The sequence below is a fragment of the Pteropus medius genome, unplaced genomic scaffold (genome assembly GCF_902729225.1).
Source record: "Pteropus medius unplaced genomic scaffold, Ma_sr-lr_union100, whole genome shotgun sequence".
In the NCBI taxonomy this organism is placed as follows: domain Eukaryota; kingdom Metazoa; phylum Chordata; class Mammalia; order Chiroptera; family Pteropodidae; genus Pteropus; species Pteropus medius.
Genome location: NW_024349800.1, coordinates 2,987,202 through 3,011,158, shown reverse-complemented (window position 1 = coordinate 3,011,158; position 23,957 = coordinate 2,987,202). Strand labels below are relative to the sequence as shown.

The window sequence follows — 23,957 nt, the reverse complement described above, 5'->3', positions numbered from 1 at the left end:
AAAGAGGAAAGAGCTTCCCCTTGCCAAATGGAGAGAGGACTTTAGGGAAGTGTGAGTTCTATGTTTTCAAGCTTAGTTTTGCCAAACTCTCTGGTATCTTCTGGAATCTCTCCCCATGCTGCCAGTCCCCAGATGGGGATCTCTTGTGCTTGGATATTTAGGAGCATGATACTGAGATACTGGGGTACACGCTAACCAGCAGGAAACCTTCCTGACTCAAGTTGCTTTCACCAACAGGTACACAAGCATGGGGGAGGGGTGGGAGGCAGGTCTCCAGGAAGACCCTAAGCACGGAGCTCAAAATCCTAAGGGGTCTTGGCAGACATGGTCCAAACTTCAGTGACCAGGTGCAGACAAGCTGGCTGGGTGCTTGTTGGGAAAACACCAACCGAGAAAGACAAATGCGGTGACAGGTAGGCAGTTCATGCTGAGACAGCAGTCACAGACACAACTCAGAAACACTGATTTTGAGGGTATACAAAAGAAAGAGAGACCCAAGGGAGATGAGGTGGGGAGAGAAAGGCAAACAGAAATAGAGGGAGAGGAAGGGGACCCAGGAATGTATACTGTCTCATCCCTGCAGCCTGAGACTTCGGCAGGGTCCAGCCCATCTCCCTCACCTCTTGATGTTGCTGTGGATGATCTCCAGGCCATGAAGGTGCTCCACGGCACGAAGCAGTCCTGAGAAGATGCTGATGCGCTGGGGCCAGGGGAGTGGGTCTGAGCCACCCTAAGAGAGAGAAGAGGACTTTTTAAAGTCTCAATGGCAGGGTGCTGGGCTCCTGTCTCTCCTCCAGCTCTTCATGTCCTCTGCAACAAGGCTTGCCCAGCGTGGTTTACTGGCAGGATATTTAGGAGCATGATACTGAGATACATGCACAGTCATCACAGAGCACAAGCTGCATGACTTTGGAAAAAATGTTCAACATCTCTGAGCCTCGGTTTCTTCAGATGTAAAATGGAAATGTTCAATCCTTATGCTTTAAAGTTGTAAGGGTTCAAAGGAGTGTATGGTATACCCCTAGCATAGTACCTGCCATACAGCAGGTGCTCAATAAATAGCAGCTATTTTTATCATGATTATTACAGCAGCAGCTCTAGAATTTTTCTCTAGGAGGGGCTCGTTGGGAGAGGAGCTAGGGAGCGTGTATTGGCACACCAGGCATGTGGGCCTTACACACTTGGGGAGACTTCACAAGGGCTGATGGGGATTGTGGGGCGGGCTAGTCACCCACCTCACCCCAGGTGCCTGCTACTGTTGTTCTAGGACTGACTCTCCAGGCTAAATCACCATTTATTTTTAAAGTCATGTCTTAGGTTTCACATCCTCTAAAAACTGACCCTGCTAATAGATTTCTTCTCAAAAACTCTGGAATCTAGAGCCACATTAACCCAGTTAAAACTACTTGTCTGGTGTGTTCCTCAGGGCAAATCACTTTGCCTCTCTGTGCCAGAGACTCTTCTTTTGGAAAATGGAGAAAACCTCTTGGGTTGTAGAGGAGACATGTGTAAAGCTCTTATCATAGCGTCTTGCACACAGTGAGAGCTCAGCAAAGCTAAACGAATAACTGCTTTGTCTAATCCCTGCCAAAGGAAGCAATAATTGTGGTGGAATAACTTTTCCCTCTGAGGATTTTATGGGAAGGTTTATTATAAAAATTATAATTTTAATGTTATACTCACACGGTATAATATATAAAAGGTACAAAAGGACATGTAGTCAGCTTCCCTCCCATCCTATGCCACAGCTATCTAGTTTTCCTCCCCAGAGGTACCCAAGGCAGCAGTTTCTTGTTTCTTTCCATAATATATATTCCATAAGTACCCAAACAAATAGGTATATTTAAGAATAGCATTTTTAAATAAAATTGTGCCTCTACTTTTTCATACTTGGTATCTCTTAGTTCTTTTTCTTGTCCTATTGCATTGGCTAGCACCTCTAGAACAATGTTCAGTAACTTAGTGCTCTGGAATACCTTTGGCTTGCTCTTGACTTAAATGAAATGCCTCTTGTCAAATAAAATTTTTGTAGGTTTATTCCTGAAGATGTTTAGCCAGATCTTATCTATCTGCCTAACTTCTCTTTTTCTTTTTGAGCCACCAGTCTCGACATGGCTTCTTCTTTATATCCTTAGTTGTAAGCCTTCTGTTCATCTAGTCTTCACACGATTCCCCAGGCTGATTGTTTTATAATTTAGTTGAAATTTTAATGTGGTCATAGGAGGCAAGTACAGCATTTGCCTACTTTGCCATCTTCCCAACCTCTCTTCTGGAAGGGCCTCTCTGGATAGCCCCTCTCCCCTCTGGACTAATATAAGTCCCTAACCCTTGATTCTCTAATTGGGTACTGCCGGGTCATGTTCTCTGACCATGACCCAGCCCCTTACCTGATCCCAGAGTCTGTCTTGTAAAGAACCATTTGCCATGAAGGGATGAATCAAGCTGTAGAACTGTTTTCCAGAGCAGAAGCCCAGCAGAGGTAAGACGTTGGGGTGGCAGCATCTGAAAACAGGCGTCAGTGCAGGGGTGAGGAGTCAGACAGAAAGAGTAATCAAAGGCTGCTCCACTTCCTCACCTCCCACCCTTCTCTACCACCCTAAGGGCCCAGCACAATGGTAGCAAAATGAAAACTGCCTGGAAGTCAAGTTGTTTGAACTTATCCTATCTCACTGCTCTGCAGATACAACACCTTAACCACCCCATCTTCTGGAAACAAAAGCATAGAGATTAAGGAACTTACTTAAGGTTATAACTAGCAAGCCAGGATCAGATTGCAGGTCTTTGACTCCCAGGACCGGAGTTCTTCCCCAAAATCCTCTTCCACTGGGTTCTAAGTCACCGGTCCCTCCTGACTCTCCTCCTACCTTTCTGACCACTCTTTCTTGGACTTTTTTTTTTACCAAGACTCTCCTCCTTTGCCTCTCTCTCTGAAACCTGACTCTCCCAGGCTAGGCTCGTCATCTTGTCTTTTTAGCTGCTCTTCGAAGTATCTCCCAAATCTCTTATCTCCAGCCCCAATGCTCTAAACAGCCTAGACTCAACAAGTCCCAAACCAGCTTCCCCACCCACAGTTATTATTTCAGCAAAGGATACCACCATCCATCCAATTTCCTAGAAACTTCCTTACATCTCCCATCTAATTAGTCACCATTCACTATCATAAATAGCTTTCAAAAGGTTCCTTTCATCCCGCCCTGGGCTGCCTTGGGTCAGACTCTGATGGACTTTCCCCAGGACTACTGTAAAGCTGCCTGCCTGAAGCTTCTGCCCTCCTCTACTCACCCCAGGCCATCTTACTTCACACTTTGTACATTCATTAGAGTTATTTACACTTCACTCTCCCCACTGGACTATAAACTTCCCCAAGTCGGAGCTGTGACTTCTTCACATTCTGTACTCTCTAGAGTCAGGTAATGCCTTGACAATTCACATTTGCCAAATCCATGAATGAAGGAGTGACTGCTGACCCCAGGAAGGCACTATGCCAAGGTAGAACAGACTTTCAGTTTCCATTAAATGTGTGTGTGTGCATGTGTATATAAGTATGTGTGTATAAGTGTGTACATTCATACACATGTATGAATAAAGATGAAAGAAAATATATCAAAATATTAATACAGTAGTAGTTTGTAGGTACAATGGAAAATAGGTGACTTCTATTCTCTTATTTATAATTTTCTTTATTTCTTAAAATACTCTACAATTATCACGTATTACTTGCCCAAGGAGGCTCATTGGCAAAGAAAACTCGGTAACTTGCCAAAGCTGAATGACAGCTGGTATCAAGCACATGACAGGTGCCCAATATGCATTTGTTAGATTCTTCAGTCAATGATGGCAGAGCCAGGACCATATAGTCCTTCCTCTTTTTTCTTTCCCAGTCCCCACCTAGTTCTGTGACAGAGAGGCTAACTTCACTTCTCCAGCCTGTTATCCTATCTGTAAAATAAGGTTTGAGGATGACTTTTGAAGGCCTTTATTGCTCAAGACCAGAGGTCAGCAAAATTTCTCTGTAAAAAGTCAAATAGTAAATATTTTAGACTTTGTAGGCCAGATGGTCTCTGTTGCAATTACTTGACTGCACACTAGCATACAAAAGCAGCCACCGATGATACAGAAATAAATGAGCATGGCTATGTTCCAACAAAACTTTATTATGGACACTAAAATTGGAATTTCTTATGTCATGGGTCATGAAATATTCTTTATATTTTTTTCAAACCATTCTTAGCTCTCAGGTCATACAAACACAGGCAGGGCCAAATTTAACCCGTGGATCATCATTTGCCAGATACTGATCTAGAGCACTAGGATTTTAAGATGGATTTGCCCTTAGAGTTGGAATCTGTATGTCTCTGCCTATCTCAAAAAACAGGATAGAAAAAAAGAAAAATGGGATAGAAAGATTTCTTTTCCCCCAGGAGGAAAGGAGTTGAGCCAAGTGAACCAAGGTTCTTTTATAATTCTAATCTATGTATATAGTTGCTACATAGACAAAGAATAGGCTGTGGAGCCAGACCAATCTAGGTTCAGATTCTGGCTCTATCACTTACCAGCCTTGTGATTTTGGACGACACACTTAACCTCTCTGTGCCTCAATTTGTCCATTTGTAAAATGTGGTAATAGTAACTACATTACAGGGTTCTCGTGAGGATTAAATGAGTTTATACATACAGAGTTCTTAAAACATGTCTGCCATACAGGAAGCTCTAAGTGTTAGCTGTCATCATTATTAAACGAAGTATTCTCCAAAGGGGAGGCTTACCTATGACAAATTTGTATCTCTGCCTGGAAGAATTTTTCGATTGATCTTGGACCTGAACAGGCCATCTGTGGGAAAAGACAGTGAAACATAAAAATCCAGCCTCACCTGTGCAGCCTCCATCCCCTATCAGAAACCAAGAAGTGCTCACCTCTCTGAGCTTTTTGATGATGATTGGTGTGCCCTGCCCTTGCCCTCTGTAGATGTCAGCAAAGGTCCCCTCACTGATTTTGTGGGTTTGGTTGAAGTTGTCAGTTGCCTGAACCACATCTGCCTCACTCCAGAAAAGCCTATCTCCGGCCAGGCTTAGCAGTGTTTCCTGCTTAGGAATGGAGGTGCTGAAATCCTGGGGGTTCAGAGAGAAGAGACAGACATTAATATTGAATTAATATGGAAAAATAACACCAGAGCTTAAGGGGTTCAGGGGATCATCTTTTCCAGTGAGGAAGAATGGTAAAAAGGAAAGGAATAGGGCCAGCTTAACCCCCAGCTCCTCCTCAACTTGCTCTATGACCCTGGGCAAGTTACTTAACCTCTCTGAACCTTAATTTCCTCATCAACAAAAATGAAGATAACTACTGCACCCTGGAGCGTAATTCTGAAGATTAACTAAAATGTGACTATTCTCAGCAAATGGTTGGTGTTTGCTTTTTTTTTTTTTAGTTTACGAAGGTGAGCACCAAGGGGATCAAAGAGCTGAGGTGAGATCACACAGCTAGCTGGTCAATGGCCAAGTTGGTGCCCTTGGTCCTACGCATAGTACACAAGCTGGGAAGCAAGTTACAGGGTCATATAACCAAACATAATTCTGTAATCAGAGCTTTGGAGACTGCTTGCATGTGTAAGCCTATGAGAAGCAGCTCTGCTTCAATAACTTTTCTTCTTAAAAATAGGTGTAATTAAACTTAATTTTTAAAAAAGTTATATATGCTCTTATAAACAGTTTTAGATAATTGGTGGGGACCCTTGATCTCATTATCCATTTAACGGCTATTAAAGTTTAGTGTGTTTCATGCCAACTAGATATATAAAGATTTATTTAACAAACTGAAACCATGACAAACACATAGTTTTGATATCTGGTATTTTCACTTAACATTATACCATGATCATTCTCCCAAGTTATTAAACCATCTTTGAGAATGACTAACAGTCTTCTTTATGGAAGAGCTTCATTAATCAGACCTACGCAGAGCTGGCTTCTTCACCAGGCACCCTGCCACAAAACTTTTAGGGACCTACGAAATCTTTTTAATTTCTTTTAAAATCAGAAGAACAAAAATGAATTTTTAGAGTCAAAGAAAATATTTTAATTTTTAATCTATCTTGAATTATATTCATCTTTATATCAAAGCAATTATCAAATATTAATTTTAATTTTTTTAATGAAAGAAAGGACCCATGAGGGCTCAAATGCCTAAGACCCACAAAAGTCATATGTGGCCCAACTCATTGAAAATTCAGAATAACTCAGACATATTTGGGATTGAAAAGGTTGGAGGAGAGGTGATTTGTAAGCAAATAACAACTGTAATCAATTTACTTTGGGAGGAGGAAGATGCCAATTATCAGCTCTCATTTAAACACAAATAATGGAAAAGCTCATTAAAAACATATATTCACTAAAGTGCACCAACCCCTGCACCCCCCATCCCACCAATGCCCAGCCCCAGATGTACTGATGGCCAGTACTTACAGCCTTAGTGGCTCTGAGTAATTCAATGGGTCTCCTTTCTTCCCCTCACCCCAGCCCTAACCCCCAAACTGGTCTCAGGGAATAAATGTGTTGCAGTTTTGAGAGAGCGCCATGAGTTGAGGATATTGAGCTGGGGATATGGCTTGTGAGTGGAAGATTTACCTTTGAATCAGATGAAACAGGAAGGCTGGTTTTTAAAGAAGGAGGGGCATTTTCAGGAGGAGGCAGAAGGTTGGTTCTGGCTGGAACTGGCCCTGGAAAGGAGAGACTGTGTGTCAGTAAGTGGCCCGCTGGAGGAAGGCGGGAGGAGTCTCTGTTGGTCCCCAGGCCAAGCCAATCTCTAATTCACTATACAAACACTTGTCTGTAATGACAGCTGCCATTTCCTGACACCCCCAGGTGCCAGCCTACACACTCTCATGCCTTTACCTAAATGAATCCTTATGACAGCCCCACTAGTTGGTCCTATAAATCAGTGGCTTCCAACCTCTTTGGCACCTGGGACCAGTGCTCCTATGAGAATCTAATGCCTGATGATCTGAAGTGGACCTGAGGTGGTGATGCTAGTGCTCGGGAGCAGCTGCAAATACAGATGAAGCTTCACTCACTGCCCACTCACTTCCTGCTGTGTGGCCCAGGTCCCAACAAGCCACAGACCGGGGATTGGGGACCCCTGCTATAAATGATCCCTGCTATAAATGATCCTCATTTAGCCAGTGGAGAAATGGAGGCACTGCAGGTGGCCACTTGCCCAGGGCCACACAGTAAAGTGGCAGAGCCAGCTTCCAAAGGGAATGTCATCTGTGTAACATCTAACCCCTATACTGCCCCACCTCCCTCGCAAGGAGCAGAAAAGAACTCAGAGGAAAATAGCTATGGACCCCTGCCTTCCAGAAACCTCCACCGTGGTAGGAATGGCAATAACCGGCCTCAAAGGTCAGAGGCAGGAGAGGCCAGCCATAGTAGGTTGAGAGATCGTGGAGGGTTTCACAGAAGAAGGAGCATTTGACCTGGCCTTGAAAGATGGAGAACTGTTTCTAACAAGTGGATATGAGGTAGGAGGACACCAGGCAGTGGAATGGGCCTAAGCAGAGGTATGACAGTGGGAAAACCCAGGCGTGCATTAAACATTCCAAGCACACTTAATGAGCAAACATTGACATCATGCCAGGGACAGTTCTAAACACTTCACTGTGTTAAGTGATTTAACCCTCACAACAATCCTAGAAGATAGCACCATTGTCATCTACTCGTTATAGATGGTAAAATTGAGGCCCCTGAGTAACTGAGGACTGGCCCTTCCAAGGGAACTTGGCCTTGACCCCAGGGTTGCTGGTCAAATTCACCTGGTTTATGACATCAGGAAAGGAGTGATTAATCTGGAACTTTGGCCATCAAAACAATAATTCAGAAGGACGAAAACAGTACCAGGGTGAAACTAGAATCAGCCTTGCTAAACTATTAACCTAGGCAGCTGATGAAATAAAACTCACCTGATACAAAGCCTGAGGCTCTTCCATCTTCCACGGAGCCCAACAGGAGGGCCACCCTAAGCCTCTCTCCCTGCGTCTGCCACAGCTTCTGAAGTTTTTGATTTTTCACATTTTCCAGCAATGGCTATATTTGAAAGAACTACACTTGAGAAGGTACCGTGTTTGCAAACCCACACTGCAAATACAAATGAAGCTTCACTCACTGGCCACTCACCAGTGAACTCCAGAATGGGGTACTAAAAATACACACACACACAGGTGCACATACACCCACTCAGTCCATCAGTGCACTATAACTGTAAATTGAGCTTTGGGGTAAAAGCTATAGCGCAGACACTGGAAGTAAACCTTTGGCAAACAAATAAATTATTTAAAAAATCCAGAATGAAAAATAAAATAAAACCAGGAATGAGCTGCAAACCAGCTGCCGGCAGCATACCTGACAGAGAGAGCCCTACTGTTCACTCAGATCCATCCCCACATCTGCACCTGGGCCATGCCTCCCACAGGCTGCTCTCCCCAGTGACTGAGTGCAGAGGAGAGGCTAAGGGGAGACCCAGGCCTCTGATGGTGACTCTGGTCTCTCCAAGGACACCACCTCCTGAGCCTGCCTTAGACAGCAAGCAGGCAGGCAGGCAGGACACTTCCAGCCGACCTTCCCACACCCTCTCCTTCCTTCCAGGCCCAAAAGCTCCCCCAGCCTTGCCCAGCTCCCTCCCCACTTTCTCTCAGGCACTTGTCCTGTGAAAATCCTTGCATGTTAACCTTGGCTTTCGCTTCTCGGGTGACCTGGAGTACAGGACCACACTGACACTGCTGCTCCTGCAATGAAGCATTCTCTTGGCCTCAACCCAGTACCCTTGGCCTGTGTCCCCCAAACTGCAGTCATATTCATCCATCTCCAAGATGTTGGCCATGTCTCTGTGCTGTCTCTCTATGAGTTACTTGATGTTTTCCTTTCAATCCACTTTAATTCATGTAGTATGCATCTAGCCTTGAAATCCCTAGTTTTTTGTGCATATGATATATATTTTTCTAATACCCATGTTCTCATGTACCACACTCTAAGAACCACTGCTCCAAGCTAACTCCATCTTCCTCCTGCTTCTTTCTTCGAGTGCTGCCTTATCCTTGACTTCACAGTAGGGCTGTGCACATGGTCCCTTGTCCTCTCCCTTTGCCCAGTGACTCCAGGGTCACTAATGGTCTCACAGAGCCAGGATTTGCTGATCTGGCTTCATGCCTGGAGTTCACTCTGGGGGCTATACCAAGTCCCTTGGGTTGGGAGGATCAGTGAGGTCCACTAGTTAAAGGAGTGGCTGAGTCTATCCCTGCGGTTTTGTAAAAAAAATCAAATAAAATAGAAAGAAATGAAGTTTGGGCCACTACCAAAAGGCTGACACATCAGATAAGAATTAGCCCTTGTTTTGCATGCTCATGGAAGGACTGAGTCAGGGTAACACTTGGCTACATAAATGTAATTTCCAAAACATCTCCTTTAGAAATCCTAGAATGTCTGCATTCCCAAGCAGAATCTCATCCTGCTGTGTTGCATTGTGTGCCTGAGTATAGAACACGCAGTGGTGGGTGCTATATCTCAACTGGGGTTTTCTGTACACTGCCTGGTGGCTGGCAGTGGGTCTGCCTCTGCAGCCTCCCAGTCTCCTTTCTGTTTATCAGACATAACTGGGCTCAAGTCCTGGCTCCATCATTACTAAAGATTTGACCTTGGGTGAGTTGTGCTTCATTCTTTAGCTTTCTCAAATGCAAAAAGAACAACAATATTCCATTCCTTATAGAGTTCTTGTCCAGATAAAAGAGATGACAGTTATAAAGCACAAAGATGCACCCCTCTCTGGTACATATGGAGTACCAAGGCTGGTAAACTCCATGTGGAATAAGAGGAAATAGATTCTGACTGACCACACAATGGCCTCTCCTATAGCTAAGGCTTTGTGATAGTTGTTTTAGCTGCTCGGAGCCCTTTTATTTGAATTCTAGCTTTGAGAATCTGTTTAATGAGGTGCTCAGAACCTATCTGTGGCTCGTTTACTGACGTAATTCCCTCCTCCACATCTCTCCCCCACTTCCTCCCCACCTAATGTGAGAGGGTCAGTATATACACAGGTTGCTGTGTGGGCTCTAGGCAACCCACCTGAGCAGAATCCTGGCCTCACCACTCATTCTACCAGGAAGCTCTGGCAGGTCATGCATCTTTCCCCAAATATCAAAGGGGACAATAAGGACCCCTGGCTCCCCGGTTGTCAGGGTGATTCATGAGGTACTGGCCACAAACTCCCGGCCCAGTGTCTCCTGCACACAAGCACCTGTCTGTGCCCTCCCCAGCCACCGCTGCCTCTGCATTCCCCACTCCTACAAGATAATCAGCTTGAACTTTGGGGCCCAATGGAAGCTTGGGGTTTTCCTGAGAGAAGAAAGACTTTGGGTCATTTGATGAAATTAATGATTACTTTCTTATTTTCAGTTTGGGCAAAGATAGACAATCAACTTCCTGTCTCTATCTACAGATTGTATTTATTATCTCGACCCACCAGGGCACATATGCTTTCAAGGGCCATTCAAGAAAGTAAACGGTACAAAGGCTAGCAGAAACACATGATGCTTGTTTTTGCAGTCTCCTAGATAAGGAACATCAGAAGAAGTTGCTACACCTGTAACCCTGACCAGCACGATCCTAGAATTTCCCTATTTTATTACTCTGTTTCCCGTTGATCATCAACTAGTATCATATTTGCTTCCATCCTGACCAGCATGTCCCCAGAATTTCCCTATTTTATTACTCTGTTTCCCGTTGATCATCAGCTAGTATCATATTTGCTTTAGGACTATTTCCCCTTATCTTTAATTGTTGATCAAAGTCCTCCACTTTTTTTGTCTTTAGTTGCAGGAAATAATTCAGATTCCTTGGCTAGAATTAATTTTCCAGACTCAACCTATCTGGGGTGTCTGGAATATTCCTAACATCAACTAACATTTAATGAGCACTTACATGGTGAGGTGTATGATTCCTTACCACAACATGATGACGTAGGTTTTGTTACGCCCATTTTATAGATGCAGAAACTGAGGCACAGAAACATTAAGTAATTCTGTTAGAAAGTGGCAGAGTTGGGATTCAAATAAAGGTCTGTCTAATGCAAAAGCCTGTACGTGCTCCTCTCAGCCCATGCTGACCTTATCTTTACGATCCACACTAATAAACTGAGGTTTCATGGATTTGGGATCTTTGGCTCGCTGCTCAGGAGGCTGCAGGAGAGCGAAAGGAAGGCTGGGCTCCAGGGGAAAGGTGATGAAAATGGAGATGTGAGCAAGTGGCAATCCCCCTCAGGGAAGTTATCCACTGGCTGAGTCCTTCTATAATTTGACAAACTGTCCCCAAGCCTTTTCCTGGGCAAAAGGGGATCAGGACAAATCTGAAGTGATCTTTAAGGCTTTGGAATAGCAGTGAGTGCAAGGGATAAAAACATAACTGTTCAGATTATACTGCTCAGATGCTACTTCCTACACATGTGACCTTGAGCAAAACACATTCCCTCTTGGTGCTTCACATGCCATAGAACAAAACAGCAAGTCTGTGACTGGAGAAGAGGAAGAAGATGGGGGACAAGCAGCACCCCTCAGTACTCCACTGCATGGCTGAGGGCGAGGCCCTAGACAGGCCACCAGCCTGTGGAGAGCTGACAGAAAGGTCATCAGGCTCCCAGCCCACAGAAGGCATGTGTTGCCAGCCAGTAATGGGGACTTGAGAAACCACAGGCAAAAAGCCTGGGCCCGGTGCATATGATCTCATGCTTTAGTTTCCTCATCTGTGGAACGGGGATAATCACAGTACTTAACTCAAACAGCTAACTAAGTATTAAATAAGTCAACATCTCTGAAGTGCTTAGAACAGTGTCTGGCACAGAGAAAGTCTTCATTTACTCAGTTATTGCTTTCTATTAAAATGGTAAAAAATAAACCAAATTTATGTTAAAATAGTACATACAAAATTGAGATGCCTTAAAATGTAAACAAACATGCTTAACTCCAAGATTTATAATAAAAAATCACACTAAAAAATGAAATTAATTAATTAATTAATTAAACGGCAAAAAAATAGTATATATTGTTTTGTTATCTGACTTTTTTTACTTTTTAACTCAATACATTGTAAGTATGTTTCTATCATTGTTAACAGTATTCTTATGTTAATAAGATGCTAAAAGTATTATTATGTTATCAGTATTATTGTTATGACCTACTGGCATCAATTTTATCATCCCTACAATTGTTTCTAATTTTTTACTATTACATGCTGAGCTGAATATCCTTAGTTAAATCATTTTCTTAAATAAATTTCCTTTAAACAAAAAAAAATGAAATTTAATTAAAAATACCTGGGCCCTGAAAGGCAGCTGGCCTCACGGGCTGCCCCATTCTCTGTTCATCGTTGGTGTTTCTTACAGAAGCTGGTTTCAAGGCATCTGGGAAATCAGGGCTGGAAGACTTTATTTCAGGAACCGGTTTCCCTGAAACAAATGGAAAGAAAGATGAAGTGGGGTAACTATCCAGAGGCTGGGTCTAGAAGTCAGAGACCTGGGTTCTAGTCTGGACTCTGCTTTGAATTTGCAGTGTGCCCCTCTTTGGGCTTCGGGCTCCCCATCTGTAAGATGTAGTGGTTGCGCATAATAATCTCCTGTGATCGGTCCAGCTCTGACATTCTGAGGCAGATATACCTGGCTTCTTAGCCTACTAGCTATGTGACCTTGGACAAGTCACTTTTCTTCTTGGCACCTGTATCTGCACCTATAAAATAGAGCTGATGATAATGATAATATCTGCTTGCCTACCTAATAGGCTATTGGGAGGGGGTATATGAGAAAAAAGACATGAAAGGGCTCTATAAACTATACATTTCCCTGAACACGTGGAGAAGTTAAAGATATCCATCCTGCTAAGTCTCTAGCTGTGCTCCTAAATATAAAAGTTCTGGCAGTCCTGCAGCTTCCCCCTCTACAAGCACTGGAAACAGAATCCCTGTTTTATAGATAGGAATTCTGAAAATAGCAGCTATGTCAAATGAGTGCCAGCTGTGCCAGGCCCAGGCCAAGCTTTGCATCAAATCCTCATAAGAACTTTGCATTTCATCCCTGATAAGAAAACTAAGGTGTGAGCAGGTTAAGTGGCTTCTCCACGATCACAGGCCTGAGCAGGCAAGACTGGCCGAAGGAGCCTGGGTAGAAGTCAACTGCCTTCATGAGTAATTACTTCCCCTTTCCATAAATTTGGGAATGCCCAAAGGTGCTGCAAGGGTGTGTCTACACTGGCTTCCACCCAGCTTCTCAGAGCCTGCTCTTTGTGAAGGAGCTTCCTTCACCACGGCCCTGATCTCATCTCTCCCGGCTGGCTGCTGCCTCCAGCTCAAAGGGCCTCCAGGTCCCTCCCTAGGCCATCTTACTAAAATACAGATCAAACCTCATCGTTTCCCTGCTTAAAGCCTTTATGACTTCCCATTGTCTGGATACACAGCACATTCTTCACAGGACTCCCTATAGCTCCACATTGCCTCCCAGATCAAATCCAAATTCTACAGCCCTGTATTCAAGGCCTTTCACCCTCTGGTGGTTTAGGGTGGACCAATATTTGAGAACTGAAAAAATAGGGCCACCGAAGTCCCAGGGAAAGCCTCCGACTTGCTAACTCTCACACATGCTCAGGTGGGGCTGGGGCAAACCATGTCCAGCCTTTGAGTCCCCAGTAGCATTCATTCCAACAGGTAAACTACATCTCTTTCTAAACAAAACTGATCATTACCTTGAGGCCAACCTCTTCAAACCCAAGCTTTGGGTCTAGAACAATATTAATAATGCCTAAATGCATGGCACCACACTTGTATAGCACCACACAGATTTATTTGATTTTCTCAACAATCTCTAGCAGTTAACAATTATCTGCATTTTATTTTTGAGCACATTGAGGCTCCCAGGGGCAAAATGATTTGTCCCCGAAACCTGGGGCTGGTTTCACTGTCCCCTCCCATCTGGCTAGGGCAGAATTACTCAAACACCACCATAATCACCACCCCCCCTCCAAACCCCACTCCCCTCTGCTGATGGCACTGCCTCTGGGCCCTGCCTGCAGAAAAGCAGGAAGACAGGGAGGCAACTTGTGAAGAAAGGCTAGAAGGAATGGACAAAACTAACAAGAAGCCTGAATGGGGGATAATAGGTGACTTTCCTTTACTGTCACTGATATATTATTCTTTTAAATAAAACTATCTCATAAAAGAGGTAGCAGAGCTTAGCTGTTTAGGGTTCAGGCTCTGGAGTAGAAACCAGCGCCATCACTTCCCAGCTGTGTTTACTCTGGACTACTTTCATGAGAACTAAGGGAAACGGCAGGTATAAACTGCTTAGCTCAAAACACAGGAACTTCATTATTGTTGCTCTGTTTTTAAATATTGGTTATGTCTTCATAGCCCACATATTGAGTATGAAAAGAATAGGGTGGGAGTTTTCATTTTCATTTAACAAGACTGAATTGTTTACACTTTCTTTTTTAGTTTTATTATATATATTTTTTAATTATGGTAAAATACACAACATAAAATTTACCATCTTAACCATTTTTAAGTGCACAGTTCAGTAGTATTAAATACATTCACATCGTTGTACAACCATCACCACCACTCACCTCCAGAGGTTTTTTCCATGGTCTCAAATTGAAACTCTGTCCCCATTAAACAAGAACTAGCCATTCACCCTCTCCCCGGCCCCTGGCAATCACCATTCTACCTTCTGTATCTGTGAATTTGACTACTCATTTAAATTTTTTAACTTGTGTGCTTTTTTTTTTTTACACTTTAATAGTAACTAAAAAAATGTTATGTGTATATCCATTCATAAGAAAAGGTGTTAATATATCATTGAGTGACAAAAAAGGATTTATATGTTACCAGTTTTTTATAAAATATGTATAAAAGTATAGAAGACATCTATATATGAAGAGAAAAAGAGCCTGAAGGATTTGTTAATAGTGATTATTTCTGGGTGGTGTGATTATCATGTTTTTATATTGTGGGTTTGGGGGGTGTTGTTTTTCAGTTTATTCACATCATAGAATTTTTCAACAGTGATCACGCATTCATTGCATAGTAAAATATGTTTCTTAAGAAAAAAATCAGTAAGCAAGCTAACTAAACTAATGACCAGATCTGAATCTTCTCAATTAAAGTAAGGAGCCATTTGCCCTGGGAAATGCATCTAGCCTAGATTAATAAGATTAATAAGCAAGTGATCACTAGATTCAGATCCAGCTCACTTCTGGTGTTAGCCACCAACTAAGACGTGTACTTGGTATTCAGCAAGAAAGAAAACTGAGACTCAGGGAGGTTAGGAGACCCATCCAAGGGAGAAAGCGGAAGAAAGGGGCATTGAGGCAGGACAGTAGGGTACCTTTCCATAACCAAGGTGGGGAGACAGGACTGTGGAAAGAATGCACGCCCTACAGCATGGTCCTCGGAGAACACACATTTCATTTCTCCCCACCTGCGGTCCTCAGGCACCTCAGAAGGTCAGCCCACGGACCACACTACCCCACCCCAACTCCCATCAGGCCGAGGCCCTTCTGGCCAAAACTGGGAGCCTAAAAGTCGGTTCTTCCTCAACAGCAGCCCTACAGGCAGGACTCATGGAATCACACATCTTTGACTTATGTAACAGTGCTACCTTCCACAGGCAGGGAAAGAGGACACAGTCCCTTGTACAAAATGACAATAGAGAACCATCGCTGGCAACGAATGCTGATTCATGAGCAGATCCGGAACAAAGCCATATGCTCCCAGGTTATACACAGACATGAATACTGTGCCCCTGCTCCCAGAGGCAGGAGCCACCCCATGCCACTCAGAGTCCTCATCTTCCCTGCCCTCCTCCCTCTGCCCCAAGATGGCCTCTTTCCTGGCACCCTTCCCCCACAAACCGCCTGGGGTGGGATCCCATGTTCCTGAAAGGCTACATCAGTAGCATCATCTTGACATCTGTATATGAGGCAAAAGGGCAAAGATGGCTCCTCTGTGTGAGGCCAGCACAGCTTTGGCCTTAGCTCCCCTTGCACTGGGCTGGCCAGGTCTGCTGGCGAAGGGAACCCCAGACTGCCATTTCCTGCAAAGCCAGGCCACGACAGTAGGAGCTATTCCCAGATGCATTGGCTTCCTACAGATTCTACCTGTACCCCACACTGCCTGTAGCCCCAGAAGAAGAAGAACCTTACTCCTGTCTGAGGCCCAGCTGAGCCTCAGTTTCCTCATTAGATGAAGACTATAAGAGGCTTCATCTAAGGAAAGTCTAATTCTTTATTTTTCTTCTTTCTTAGTGACATGCAGTGGCCTACAGCGGGTGCCGTAGGTCATGTGCAAGCACATGGGAGTGGGTGGGGAGAACTGTCACTGGCAGGGGTACAGCCTATGGTTGAGTCTGTCAGCATCTTTTGAGCTGACATCCACCCTCCTACCTATTCACACTTCAAGGGCCACACCCAGCCACAGAGCTCAGCTGACAGAGCCCCATGTCAGGGCCACAGTGACAACCCGATGAGAAGTTTCTGTTTCCTGTGAAACCCCCGTCTTAGCTACTGTGGGTTTTCAGACGTCTTTCAGATACAGACAGTAAAGAAGATGTTTAAACATCTTCGTTTCTACTCTTGAGTTGCTGATGCCAGATTTGAGTTGGAAGGCACAGAGCAGGCCTTTTCTTGCCTCTTTTCCTACTATCAAAACCGGAAGAGGGAGAAACTGGCTTCTCAGCACTTCCTGCCTGGAAACCTGGTCTCTGATAGCTGAACAGATATAACAGTCACTCTATCAGGCTGATACATCAGAGTGCCATGGAAATAAAAATAGAACACTGAGGGCAGGACAGGGCAAAGGAGGCCAAAGTGTTTATGAGAAAAGGTGGTGACAACCTTCAAACCTCATTTGAATTTCCTGTCAGTCAAGGCAGGGCAGGAAATATCATTACTATGACTGATGCATAGAAGCAGTCTCCAGAACAATAACACTCTTTTTCCCCTGGGATTATAGTCTCAAAAAATTCTGCACTTCAAATTATTCTGCAGTATCATGAAATCCAAAAATATAAATTGTGATCAAAGAATAGAACCAAGAATAAGTGTGGGAAAGCTTCCGTTTCCATATCCAGCCTCTAAAATTCCTAGCTGTGTCCAAGGGCAAATTTCCTATCCCTCTGTGCATCATTTGTATCTTCTGTGGAGTCAGAATAATTATAAAATATAGGACTATTACAGGACTCAGTGGTACAAGATATGTAAAGCAGCTGGCTGAAGGCCAGGGCGCAAATTGTACAAATGGTCATCCTCTGTCTTCAGTCCTCTCTCCCTGCCCAAAAGGCCCAGAATAAGAACCTTTGATCCCAACTTGGGGTCTCTGAAGGAAGCATTTGGGGTGGATGACTATTTTCAACACTTTAAACCCTCTAATAGAAACTGACTTTTGGTGGGCAGGGACATGCTCTCAAAAGACACAGTGGCCATGGGGCAGCATAATACAGGAGACTGGCTTGAGGAGAGGTGGCACTTGCTTCTGGCTGCCGGCACCAAAGTAGCCAGCCTTGTCACACACACGGGAAGACAGGCAGCTTGGGGTCCTTCTCCCTGCTGGGACCCCCAGGGATAGGGAGGGGTGCCAGTGATCAAAGTAACAGCTTTGGTGGCTGACAGGTTGACATATAGGTTCTCAAACCAATGAAATTAGAGTCTAGATGTTTTTGAAAGTTCCTTAGGTAAGGATGAGAATTACTGGCTTAACCCAGAGTGATCAGGGTTGAGTTTCAGGCACCAAGGGACAAAGATGGGGGAGCAGAAGCATTTCTCTGTACCCCTTTTGCAGTTCACTGCAGGTAACACTGCTACCTAGGCCTGACTTCTTTTCCTCTCTGCTTTGTATTTTCAGGATGTCCCACCTCTCTAAGGAGCATGAGTCACTTATGCCATGCAGCCAAATGAACTCAACAGCACTCTAGCATGCTTCCAACCAGTTATGCATGTCATAGTCAGGCTCACTGGCAAGGTAACCTTTCTAAGTCTTACCTGGCAAATGAGACGAGGGACTATACTCCCAGCTCAGAGAGTTGTCATGAGGATGAAATAAGGAAGCGCTCGAAAGTTATAAACTATTAGTATTATTTACTATTATTATTATCATCATCCCTAACTCTAGGTCAGGCTTTGTCCTAAGTGCTTTCCCTTATGTGTGGCCTCTTTAGTTCAGATAACAGCCAAGAGAAAAGGTCCAATTGCTATCTCTGCTTTATACCTCAATAAAGTAGTACCTAGAAGGATGATTTATATTTTATTTATGCCCCACTTCCTTCAATTGAAGGGCTCATGCATGCTGGGCCCTTGACAGAGGGGCCTTTGATTCCCTCCCTGGCTGCCAGGAACATTTAACACAGTGGCAAATCCAGAAACCACATACTTGAGCAGAGGGAACTCTAGCTGCTGAAAAAGTCTTTCCTCCATGAGCACACTCTGGGAATCCCCACATACCCACCCTTCACAGCCCTCAAGTTAAATAGTGATGTAATATTTATAGATTTGTTTTTATTGTTCAGCTGACTCGGGTGGCTGAAATGGATTCCTTCCGGAACAAATGAAAGTGATTCAGTCATAACTAAAAGAACCCTGGTGCTCGATGGCTATACCTAACTCTCTGGGCCCTCTCTTTTCCTTTCTCTCCTAAACTCTGGGTTCAATTCTCTTGGGCATCTGAAGTCCACCCCCACCCTCCCCACACACACACACAGGCACACCCCATTCAAAATTCCCAATTCAAGCTAGGCATGAAATTAGACAAATCTGAGGACATGACCTGTTTTCCTAATCACTCTCTCTGGTTCTCCATTGGAGCTGTACTCCAACAGCTGCTAAAATGACTCATCCTTCCTCATTCATTCATCCATTGTGTTAGAGACAAAGGATGCCATCTATTATCAAAACTGACATGATCCTGACATTAAGCTAGCTAAATAAGAGATATCTAATTACGAACTTAGATGAATTCTATACAGAAAACAAACTTGAAGGGAAAGCTTCTGTGAGTAGGTACCACTTAAGCAAAAACCCAAAAGATGAGAAGGATTAGTTATGGGAAGAATGCAAGGGAGATGGGGAAGGACCAGCATTCTAAGGCGAGGAAATAGCATATGCGAAGGTCCTGAGGCAGAAAACAGTTTGATGTATCTCCTTGAATGAAAGATGACTCTGGTGGCTAAGTTGAATGAATGAGGGGAAAGTGGCAGAGATAAGGTGAACAAGCTGGGCAGGGGTTAGACCTCATAGACCAGAGTTAGGTAGAACCTTATAGTCATTTGCTCCCTCTTGTACCCTAGCCTCCCTTGCACTTAGGCTGAGGCCATGTGACTGGTTCCGGACAATGGACTTTAAGTGGAAATGCTATCACCACTTCTGGACAAAGCAATTAAGTGATAGTGAGCCTCTTCCCCCTTTCTCTTCTTCTCCCACAGTGACCTTGGAAACTGCGTGTTCTAGATGACACATCCAGCAACGAAAACATAGGAGGCAGGCTGGACTTTGAGAAATCAATCTTTGTTGTGTTGAACAGTGAGATTTCAGAGTTTAGTTAGCTATAACTGCAACATAACCTGGCCTATCGTGATTAATGGATAATCTCAACATGCATCTAAAACTTGGAACCCAGAGGAGCCTAGTTACAACAGCTTAGCACAGTACAGGAGTTCAATAAATAACAGTTCCTTTCCCTCCAGCTTTTACCCTCTCTCTAAAAAATTGAGGACCGGTTTAGATGCACTGCACATACCCCTCTGTTCATTCTCACACTACTCCCTAGAAACCCATAATGATTGAAGCCTCATTTTTTTCCAATGGAATAACTAATGTGTGGGAGGAAAATCAGGTGACCTGTCCTGGGCCACACAGTAATAACTTAGAAAAAAAAAATACTCATCATCTCTTATATTTTGAAGCTTTCTAGCTTACAAAAAAAGTACACAGGGAAATTATACCTATTTTTCAGAGGGCGGAAGTGAGACTTGATGCCACCTAGCGACCTACTCTAGTAGGTTAAGCAGATCTGAGCTCCCATCCTGGCCCGTGACTTACTAGTATGTAGCTTTGGGCTTTAAGTACATTACTTAATCTCTGAGCCTCAGTCTCCTCATCTATAAAACAGCGATACAAGATTTATGAGATAAGATGCTTGTCTGGCACATATTTAGGTGCTAAATACAGGTTCTAAGTAGAACCCAAATACACTGACTCAATCTAGCGAGTCTTGCCCCAACACAGTGCCACCTCCAGTGGCAAGTTTCCAGTGACCCTACGGTCTGATATCTACCCATGTTTTGTTGTTCCTTGGTGGTTGGAAAGGGGAGGATGCTGGGAAACCTTCCAAGAGTGCAAACACATGAGCCCTGCCTGGCGTTACAACAGCTCGGCCTTTTCAGAAGAGAGACTTCATTCTCTTCTGTTTCATTTAAGGCAGCAGCCAAAAATTCCCCACCGAATAAAAGCCCAGCTCCAGGAAGGAAATGACTTTGTATGAGATGCCAAACCAAAAGTTAGAAATTATCAAAATTGCATAACCAAGAAGAGACTACACAAAATTGAGAAAGTCGAGACTCCCAGAAGGATAGTAGTGGCAGATGGTGACCAAAATATAAATTTTGGTCACCTACCAAATCTCTTCAAATTTCAGAAGCTTCTTGCTTTCCTAATCAGCTGATACCTGGAAATACCTAGGCCCCCCCATTCCACACAGCAGCCAAAAGAGTAGGCTACTTCCCAGGTACAAGCGCTCCAAAATCTTCCCTCCATTCCCAGTGAAAGCAAACTCTTGACCACGTCCTGTGCAGCCTTGGGTGGCCTGACCCTGCCCTCCTCCCAGTCTCAGCCCCTCACACTCCCACTGTCCTCTAGCTGAGGCCTCCATGGCCTCTCTTTGGGTCCTCAAACTATGCTCCTTCCTACTACCAGGCCTTTACACATGGTGTCCCCTCTGTCTAGAAATGCCTATGTGGTCCCTTACTTCAGTTGGCCCACTCATTCTTCGAATGGAGGTTCCAGTTTCACTTCCGTGGAACAGCTTCCTTTGATGAGCTCAAATCTTCCTCTCTTCCCCTCTCCTACCTATCTGCCCAACCTAACTACACTTCTCCTTTGAGCACTCACGCTGCAGTTGGTTATGCATCTCTGTGTAATCATCCTGTTAATATTTGTCTCCCACACTAGACTTCAAGCTCCTTGAGGTCTAGGACCTTGTTTGTATTTTCATTGCTATGTCCCCAGTGCCTAACACATAGCAGGTACTTGATAAATATTTCTTCAGTTCTTTATTGAGTCTCTCGTCCAGCTCTGTGTATCTAACTCCCTATATGGAAACAGAGGGAGAGTGTCACCTCACAAGGAACGAACACCTTCATCTGAGTGGAGCATCAAAAGGCACTGCCTAGAGCTGATGGAAAAAGAACTAGAAATCTAAGGATAGTCATTAAAAGTTGTAAAAGCAATCTATAAAAGAACTAAAAATTGTGAAATGGATGTATGGAAGGATGTGGAAAGGGAGGTGTATATAAGCCAAACTTCTTCTACAAAGTTGGTGGATAATATTTAAGTTAGTAAGTATAAACATAACAATATATGCACAGTATTCAGAGAAAGTTCTAATGTAGTAGAGAGTATCTATTCTCTGTCTTTCTAAATTCTGGAAGTTTCAGCTAGACATATGGCTGCCTGGCTAAAAACTACACTTCCTGGACTCCTTTGCAGCTAAACATGTCCATGTGACTAAATTCTAGCAAACAGAATTTAGTGAAGTGATAAGTGCATCTTCCAGATTGTACCCTCAAAAGGAAAGGAAAGTGGTCTCCCCTTCCTGCTGACTGGAATATGGAAATGGCCGTAGGAACAGGAGCAAGTATCTCAAACCACAAGAGGAAGCCTCGTACATGTTAAGAACAGCAGAATAATAGAAAAAGCCTGAATCCCTGACACTATAAATCCACCATATCAGCCTTGGATTGTCAACATGCACACTACTAATTGAAAGAAACCTTCTTTTAGATTAAGCTGTTGTTACTGGCCTTTCTTGTAGCAGCCAAATAAATATAATAACTAATACAGAATTGGTACCCAACAGTAAAGCTCCAGGAAGCAAGGATCCAGATATCACAGGCCAGAAAGCTGATTATTCTTCACATATCAAAGCAAAAAAGTTGGTAAAACATCACCTGTGACACTCAGAAGGCAGACCATGTGCTGAAAGCACCTATAATTAAAGGGAAAAACCAAGTATGTCCTAAACATTGGTGTATGTGGCTTCTTTTTCAGGAACCTCCAACAAAAGAGAGATGAGCTCCAGAGGAGTGAGACCATGCACAAGCAGAGCTGGACAGGAAAACTCTCAAACTGTAGTTGATAGTCCCAGTTGACTGAGAACCCCCATTTTAGGGGTTCTGAAGAAACAGCCTCAGCAGGAGATAAGACTGTGGCCCTAACTTTCCTCATCACCATTCACTTTTCTCAGTTCCACCACTAAACCTCAGAAGGAATTCTAGATGGACACGGAGAGCCCAGAGGCAAAAGTCAAATTAAGAGTGCTTCCTGCCCATACAGGGAATCATTTCAGGTGGCCTCAAGGGAGGCTCCAGGTAAGTATATTAAATTAGGAGAGGCAAGGCAGGTCTGAGCACAAGGATGCAGGCCACTAAATGGAAGATCAAACATTCCAGAGTTAAAAAAGGAACAACATTCCAGAGTCAAGAGCTAAGATATCTTCAGGCTGGATCAGAACTGATTAGGAGCCAAGAGACCAGAAACTCCTAGTTTTTTGACAGAATTTTATTGCCAAAAAACTAAGGTAGGGAGAGGCAAGATAATTAAAACGTTAATTAAGCTACATTCAGAGACTGCAATATGCTGACGAGCCCAGCAGCCAGGCCAAGAGAACACCTGCAGAACAAAGGAAGATTTCTGCTGGGATAGCGAACGACCCATTCCCCACACCTGTGGAAGGGGACACAGGAACAACAGTCTTTAAGTGGTGCCCTACGCAAATAAAATTATTCATTCCCTATGGCAAAAACTATGAAGAACCTATCTATGGCTTAAAGTCTGGGAACAGTAGCCAGCAGGACTTTCAGGCTACTTACTCTTCTCCTTCCCCTTCCTCACTGTACATCCATATCAAAGGAAATAAGAACTAAAGAATAAATTCCCCGAACACTCAGGGTCTCTCTTGCTGTCCCTCCCACTGACCCTCTCACTCTCTGCCTCTGAGCAGAGACCACACTCTATTTGTGGAGTGTTATCCCTTTCCTAATAAACTTGCCTTTTGATTCTAACTTTGGTGTGTGCTGAATTCTTTCTACACTCTTTGCCAAAGGACCCTCTTCTCTCGGTGTAGGCCTTGGTCTCCGCCCACTCAGGGGAATGTGCCCTGTCCTGCATCAAAACCACAGACCTGGTGTGAGAAAAGATTATAATTATTTGATCCCTATAGCTCTCTTCAGGCCCCCAAACACACACCAGCAGGAAGTGGGCTGTGAAAGCCATGTAGCCCTCCACAAGGGCAGACTCTCTCCAATTCCCACTTCCGATGAGGCCACAAAGAATAAAGAATAGGGGAGCTCTTTGCAATGCCCACCCCAAACCAACCCCCTCAAGACAGAGCCGGAAGTTAGAGAACCAGGTGTTAGAGCAGTGGTTCTTAAACCTTCATCTGCATCAGAATCCTTTGGAATTGGGCCCCACCCCTGGAATTTCTGAATCCGCAGATAAGGTAAGGCCCAAGAATTTGCACTTCTAACAAGTTCCCAGGTAAGCCCAGAAATTGAAAACACACTTTGAGAATCACTGGTTTACTGAGAACAAAGGGATGCTAGGAGAACCAAACAAAGGACTTACTCCCCTAACCAAGGGACATTTTACAATTCCTGTCAGCCACATATGCCA

General features: G+C 44.0%; 1 protein-coding gene across 1 annotated transcript in view; it reads right to left on the bottom strand.

The window, feature by feature from the left end:
* The window catches only part of IRAK2 (interleukin 1 receptor associated kinase 2), a 46,252-nt gene that overhangs the window by 12,866 nt on the left and 9,429 nt on the right, over positions 1-23,957 (bottom strand). Inside the window, exons 3-8 of the mRNA XM_039886726.1 lie at positions 12,350-12,481; positions 6,622-6,713; positions 4,915-5,109; positions 4,767-4,831; positions 2,388-2,502; positions 621-730 (exon numbers count right to left, since the gene is read on the bottom strand). Coding sequence (XP_039742660.1) covers positions 621-730; positions 2,388-2,502; positions 4,767-4,831; positions 4,915-5,109; positions 6,622-6,713; positions 12,350-12,481 — 709 coding nt within the window. The remainder of the gene's footprint in view (positions 1-620; positions 731-2,387; positions 2,503-4,766; positions 4,832-4,914; positions 5,110-6,621; positions 6,714-12,349; positions 12,482-23,957) is intronic.